The sequence below is a fragment of the Neopelma chrysocephalum genome, unplaced genomic scaffold (assembly GCF_003984885.1).
Source record: "Neopelma chrysocephalum unplaced genomic scaffold, ASM398488v2 Primary Assembly neopelma1_42b, whole genome shotgun sequence".
NCBI classification, from domain to species: Eukaryota; Metazoa; Chordata; class Aves; order Passeriformes; family Pipridae; genus Neopelma; species Neopelma chrysocephalum.
In genome coordinates, this window is record NW_020897701.1 from 6,297,633 (window position 1) to 6,305,002 (window position 7,370).

The 7,370-nt window shown below is 43.0% G+C and overlaps 1 protein-coding gene across 6 annotated transcripts in view; it reads left to right on the plus strand.

Annotated features, from left to right (window-relative positions):
- Positions 1–7,370, plus strand: part of DKK2 (dickkopf WNT signaling pathway inhibitor 2) — a 98,687-nt gene that overhangs the window by 52,505 nt on the left and 38,812 nt on the right. For 5 of the 6 annotated variants that reach the window (XM_027677072.1, XM_027677076.1, XM_027677073.1 and 2 more), the window contains one exon: positions 4,779–4,987. In XM_027677072.1, the coding sequence (XP_027532873.1) occupies positions 4,853–4,987 (135 nt within the window). In that variant the 5' untranslated portion in view covers positions 4,779–4,852. Of the gene's footprint in view, positions 1–4,208; positions 4,988–7,370 lie in introns of those variants that run through there. The other variant, XM_027677071.1, reaches the window with a different exon arrangement.

A 7,370-nucleotide genomic window follows, 5' to 3' on the forward strand; every position in this document is an offset into this window, starting at 1 on the left:
TGGCCCACTGATGTAGTTCTCAGTGTTTGCACTGGAGGTCTCACTAGCGTTTAATGAGCATGGCCCTCTTGACTGTCAGGCCTCCATGCATGGGTTGTAACCAGCATACCCTCTCCTTCTGCCTGTTCGAAATCTTCTGGAAGAATTACCAGTTAGTGGTGAACATGGAGGTCTTCGAACAACCTGCTTCCTGAGTTAGGGCATAAGTCCAACCTCTGGAGCATCCCAGGAAGATTTGTTTTTATGTGTGCAGTGGTCAGGAGCAGGCTCAGCCTCTACAATATGGTACTTGATGAGAGATTCCTTGTGACCATCCCCCATGTTATGCAGCATTTGCCATTGACTATGGTTCTTTGGAGTAATGCTGATTCCATTATTCTTTATGGTTAGCTCCAAAAAATCCTTTTGGGTGCAAAAGACAGTGTGGCTCTGAAACGTTTGACTACCCACACACAAAGTATGTGGGTCTTAGCTTCTCCAGAATAGGCATCCAAACTTGGTGGAGACTGTCTTCCTGCGTAATCTGTAGTGTGACAGCTTTTGCTTAGTGCACTCCATGCTCTTGACCACTGCTTTTTGTAGCTGGTTCCTCTGGTAGGTCCCCCATGGCACTTAAATGTTTTAGAAGTTCTTGGTGCCTCTCAAAATCTATCTTGTAATGTCACAGTCATAAATCTGAAAAGCAGAGATGCTTCTTGGTATTTTTTTCTCCATACTTTCTTATTTGAGTAGATATTGTGAAATAAGTCTGTTTCCTTCAAGGACATCAGAGTTGCTGCAATGAGAAGCATAGGAAATCTATTCCACCTTAGTGTGAAAGTCTGTATTTGACCAGTTTGAAGTAGACATGGCATGGGTTGAATGCTAGTTAAAAGTGGGGGAAAAACCCAAAACAAAATTCCCATCACCAAACTACTAAGTAGCTTTTTTCTCTACAAGTATACTTATGTATCATGCTTTTGTTAAGGAGAGGCTGGGGAGGCAGAGAGGAAGCTCCTCCCCAGTACATATTTAGTGTCCTGCCCATTTACTTCTGATTTTTGTGATCTTGAGCAGCATGTTGGTCTGGCAGCAACTGCCCTGCAGTGAAGTGGGTTGTTGCTTCCCCTGGAGGGAAATGTCTGTCATGCTAATAAAGAAAAACCTGTTTCCATTTCCTCAGAGATGCTGCAAACTATATTCCCTTCAGAGCAGTGAGCTACAAGATAGGTCTTGCCCTGTTGGAAAGATACCCATTTTCATTCCCACTAAATTTAAATTAGTGCCTGGCAACTTAGTTGAATGCAACTGACTGAGGAACTTCATACTTAGAAGAATCTGGACGGATTGATAAAATGATTTTGGGGCACTGGTTCTTAAATATCTGAAAAGCTTTGATCATTCCTCCCAAGTTTTCTTCAACTTTCTAGAACTTATGAATATACAGGGACTTTGTTATTTGCATCTAGGGACTTGTAATTTAAGTAATAACTTTAATAAGATATTAACAGATATATATTTAATTAATTTAGACAGAGTTTACTTACTATCTGATCCCGTAGGTGCTGTGTGCCTCTTTTAATACCACAGATGTCCATTTATTTCAAGAAGAGTAGAATGATATTCGCATGAAGTCATCATATTGCATATTTGTTATCATGAATTCTCTTTACATGTCTCACTGATTTTTTTGTTCACTTTGTAATCTTCCGTTACTCCAAGAAATTCTGGTGAAGAATACTCCACCACTGACTTAAAAAGTTGTGTTCCTTCCTGGGTAAAAGAAACACGGGTGAGATAATATCCAAAAGATTATAATTTGAGGGAGGTTGCTATTGCTGTCACCAAAGTTAACAAACGTGTCAGTCAATGGACTCAGAGCCCAGTTAGACATGCCATAAATTCTGAATTTTATAAAGCATTTTGGAAAAGTGGGCTATTTGAAGTGTAAATTAACACACCATCCCATATATTTATCAATATTGCAGACCCACCTATAACTTTATCAAATGTTTAGGACATTTTGCTTGTCCACTTTCTGCAGCAATCTTGCAAAACCTGCCAACTTGATATTTTTGCAGATTTGGTACCATCCATGAAGTGGGACAGATCAGGGCTTAGGCTCTATGGTGGCATGTATAGAGAACACCAGGAAGAGAGATGTGAATTGTACCTTCAGTGATCTCTGCAGTGTATTTATCCCCAGCAAGAAAACAAAATGTGACTAAGGCAGTCCACGGTAATAGAAAGAGGAAATGCAGGACTGACTTGTTGTTAGAAACCAGGGAGCTGTTATTGGTTTGTGTTTCTCCACCTCAGCTTGATCCTACGCAAACGGGTGGGTTCATGTCAGCCCTCCTGTGCGTAATGCTGCCTATGCGCATGTGTGTGTATACACCACGTAGGGATGTTTGAGCGGTGTTTCTTTGTGACTGTGATTTAACCAATTTTTTGTGTGGGGGTGGTGTTTATATGGCTCTCTACCAACTTTCCATGAAATCACCTGTTAGAGCTTTTCCTCATAGCTGTTTGATTTGGGGTTTGGGAGGGTTGAAATACTATGAGGGCTGGGTGTCAAAAGCCAAGTTAAAAAAATGATCAAAAAAGACTTATGTCACTTCCCTGTGAAACTGCAAATTTCTTTCTGATCTTTTAGTAACATTTCCTTACAAATGTCTTCAGGAATTATTGGGGGTGAAGTCAGAAAGGTAATTTTAATTTATTTAAGGCTGTGCAAAGAAAAAAAAGGAAATGTGAAGAAGGAAAAAACTTACCCAAGGTGGTGTGCTTTCTGAAGCATTCACTGCAGAGAGCTCCTAAGCCCCCAGAAGGGCTTCTACTCACTGCGAGGGAGCAGCAACACTGGAGGCTGAAACAAAACCCAACTCCTTCCTGGTTTTTCTTGCCTTAGCAACTGCCTTTTGCACAGCAGTTAATTGAGAGTAAATGAAATTTCAGGTGCACATTTCTTCTTCCACCCCTTCTGCTGTGTGAAACTGTAGAGTAACTGGAAAGAACTGATAGATTAGAGGGGGACACTTCAGAGGAGGGGGAAACCCTGAAAATTCTCTGTATTGTTCCCAGACAAGGTAATGTTATTACACGAACATGTAGGATAGCAAGAATGCTGCTTCCCTCACCATCTTTTGTTCTCTCCACACCCCTTTCACATGTCCAGGGGAAAGACGAGGGCTTGTAGCTGCTCCACTGCAGTAACCAAGTGCCTCACGGTGATGTTCTCTGCTCTGCACTAAATCTTTTGCAGGTAACAGGGAAAAGTTAGGATCTGGGTTTCCCACAGTTCTGCTAATTTTATGCTCTGTGTTGCTGTTTACCTTCCTTTTCTGAAATACACAGTTTTGGTGCTGTAGCAAGGAGATGCCTTGAACCATGTGGGTGTAGTTCTTAGCAATTGGGGGTTTTACAGCAATTGGATGTGTGGTCATGCCAAGGAAATTGAGAAGATGAATACAATGTAAGTGTCTTGGATTGATGGTGGCACTGTGGCACTGGGAAGGGTCAGGTGTGGGAGCAGTGCAGCGCAGCATTCGTGGCTGGGCATGCCCTTTACATGGGCAGCAAACTCTGCTGGCTCAGGCACCAGAGTTGGGGGGATTTGCCTGCCAGCCCCATGCCTTTACACCTCTGCGGGAAAAACGGGCTTTGCGTGTCGGGAAGCTGGAGCATCTCGACAAACGTGCCAGTCTGGCAGCCCAACGCCGGGGAGGGAGCCCGTGGGGACTGGCACGGTGGGGCTGAGCCTTCGCCCTGGGGCTGGGGACCGCAGCGGAGCGGAGCGAGCTGCGGCCAGGAGAGAGACCTCCGCCTCGGGGAGACCCTCCCGGGGAGAGGGGGAGCCTGACAGGCTGCGGGGAGAAGGGGGCACGGAGGAGGCGAAAGTAGCTGTGCGGCGTGTCCCTCCTCGGGGCTGGGGAGGGGCACTCGCTGCTGGCGGCTGTAATAATAATAAGGGGACCAAGGAGAGACTGCGGAGACCACCGAGTGCGAGGGGGAGCAGCGCAGGAAGCCCAACGGGGGGTCTGCCTCTCGGACCGGGTCCCGCCGCGAGTGGGGGCCAGTCTCGGGGCTTCCCCACGCAGTCGGGTGATCAGAACCCCTCGCGTCGCACCGACCGGGTTGGAGGAGGAGGAGGAGACCGGGTGCTTTCTCTCCTGCTGACTGCAGAGGCTGAGGCAAAAGAAAAAGGAGGAGGGGAATAAAAAGTAAAGAGGGGGGAGAGAGTGAAAGAAAACTAAGCCCAGCTTTTGCCGGTGCTGCTTGGATTGGATCTGGTTTGAGTTTCCTCTCTGCTGGCTTGTGCAGCAAGAGAGGAGGAGTGGGGGGAAGTAACTCCTCAGTCTTCCTCTGAAGCTTAAGCAAATGTGCTGCTGCCTGCGCTGGCGGGGAGCTGCCCTGGGTGCAGTTGCCTCGCAGCCTATTGCTCTCAGTTACTAAAGAATTGCCTGGACTTCTCGAGGACCTGGAGGAAAAAGACATCACAGACCTGACAGTTGCTCAGTGCCTGTAGACTTGACACATTTTGGTTTTTTCCTAGGGGATCCTTTTTCAAAATTATTTTTCTCCTCTGTTTTTTAGAACAGCAGTTCCTTGAGTGTGTGGCATTGAAATCCATTGCTTTGTTAACAACTTTGGGAGATATTTTTAAAAACTTTTTCCCCCCTCTTCTGTTTTCTTTGCAAAAAAAAAAAAAGGCAAAAAAAGAAAGGATAATAATTTTGGGGGAGGGGAGATGATCGTGCTGATGTGGAATAAGTGCTCCTGCTGTCTCCTCTTACTAGCCGCGGTCCTGATTGTGGAGAGCTCCCAGCTAGACAGCTCCAGCTCCAAGGTGAACTCCATCAAGTCCACCCTGATGGGGGAGGCTCCAACTCAGGCAACCAACAGATCTGCAGGCATCCACCAGGGACTGATGCTTGCTAGCAGTAAGAAGGGCAAAATGCTAGAGCAGATGGGAAAACCTCCCAAGCACTATCACCGGCAAGGAGAGGTAGGACATTGCTTCATTGCTCAAGTGTCTGTCCATCTGTGTGCTATATGCGAATAATTGCTGGTCTTCCCCTCACATTGTTTTCAGAGCTTTAAAGTGTTAAATTAATTAATTTACTTCATCAGAGTTGTCTGGGACCATATAATCTCATAACTGGTGTTAAGAACTGTGGGACCATATCATCTCATAGTTGGTGTTAAGAACTCTGCAAGTGGGAGGTGGGAGGTTTTAAACCATTCATCTTTCTCTGCAAGGTTAATAACTGATGGAAGAAAGAGCAATCTCAAAAACTATTATCTTCAGCATTTCTTTGTTTGACTCCTTCAAAGGGCTGCTAGAAGTAAAAAAAGAAATTTCTTGTTAACTCTCAGAGAGTAAATGAGTTGAATTTGAATAGGTGAGGAAAATTTAAGCATGAAGTAAAAACTGTTCACAGCAACGAAACAAACTTGGTTTTAAAAATCACACCTAGCAAATTGATCTGGTAAAAAAGCATGATTCCCCAGTGGTATAGTTTAAGGTACAGTTATTTGCTTAATATGACAGGAAACAAATTCTAGGGTTTTTGTCCAGAATATGCTCCATTGGTTGTGGGAGTTTTGTTTGGTTATGAGAGTTTGAATGTAAAGAAGAGAGAAAAGATTAGAGAAACTTTATGGAAAAAAAAAGACCCTGACTTGCTTGTGCACTCTTCTTTTGTCTCTACCCTGCCTGAAAACTTGGAAGTCTGATAAAAAATAGTCTTTGTGGTAAACTATAAAGTGGCATTTTAAGCTATCAGTCCTCTTCTTCCCTCTCAAATCTTGACTTGGATGGTATGCATGCTGTACATTGTGATGTTGAAGGAGGTAGACTTCTTCAGAAAATACAGATTTTATACTATTGGGTATTATTAGGATCTCTAAATACAGCTGCTTTTCATAAGCAACAGTGTAGCAGCAAGGGAGCTGCCAACATTCAGCACTAAAAAGGCAAAATACTCAATGCCTGAAGGGTCTGTATCTTGCTTACATTTTCCTTAAAACAGAAGAGAAGCTGAAAATTCAAGTAATTCACTGAATTTGCTGAAGTGTTTCACATCAGTTTCCTAATAATTGAATGTTATCATTTGGTTTTATGTGCAGGCGTAATAACAGTAGTGGTAGTTTTGGTTTTTGCGTGTGAGAAATTTGTTTTTAAAATCCTCAAAGCTTTCTTTCCCCAGCCACTCAATTGTTTTATAATTTACCCAGAATTTGGTTGCCTCTCCTTACCTCTCAGCAAAGTTTAGTAACAGATGCTGTAATGAAGTTTCATATTACTAAAGTACTGTGCTCTTTTCTACTTTGCATTGTAACAATTACTATGTTGAATCACCTTCAGGAAATAGAGGAGCCCAATACACCTTCTTATATGTTCTCCTTGGATTTTCTTTTGTTGTCTATGTATTCACAAAACGTCAATGTACAAGTCCTAGTTTCCCACTAAGTGCTATCCGTCTCATGAGTTTTGTGAGGCTGTGCTGTACAGCCTTTTGCCTTTTCATGAAGTCTTGCCACCTTCCCCTATGTACATCATCCTCAGCACTTCAATGTGTATTCAGTGCAATGTAATCAGTAATTGATTATAATTCACCCAGTTCCTGAAAAACAAGTCGTACTGCCCATCAGTGGCATTTGCAAGATTTGCCCCTAACTGGCCAACCTGGACTGGGATTTGCTGGGGACTTCTGGTTACTGGCTGAACTCACAAGGCACACTTCAAGTGAGAGACAGCACTGTATCTGTAGTGGTAAAAGAGATGTCATGCATGTTAACGTGTCGTGTTTGTAGCACAACCGAAGACCCCCAGAGAACTGGTGGCTTTGACTCCCAGGGAGCGGGGCCTGACCTCCCATCAAGGGCTGTCAGCGCTCATGTCACCCTCTCTTCCTGAGACTCCATCCCCAGATCCTGCATGGCCTCACACAGATGTATGTGAAAACGACACAGATTTGATCCCAATAATTGTGGATGCTACTTTCGGCCATCCATCGGAAGCAACACAGTTAACACAGAATTGCAATAAAAAGAAGAAAAGACAAGTAAAGACAAGAAAACAAAGTGAAAGAAAAGAAGAGAAAGAGAAAAGAAGAGAAAAGAAAAGGAAAAAAAGAAAGGAAAAAAGAAAAAACAAAGAAAAAAAGAAAAGAAAAAACAAAAGAAAAGGTGAAAAGAAAAGAGAAGAAAAGATGAAAAGAAAAGAGAAGAAAAGGTGAAAAGAGAAAAAAAGAAAAGAAAAAAGAAAAGAAAAAAGAAAAGAAAAGGAAAAGAAAAGAAAAGAAAAGAAAAGAAAAGAGAAGAAAAGATGAAAAGAGAAAAAAAGAAAAGAAAAAAGAAAAGAAAAAATAAAAGAAAAAATAAAA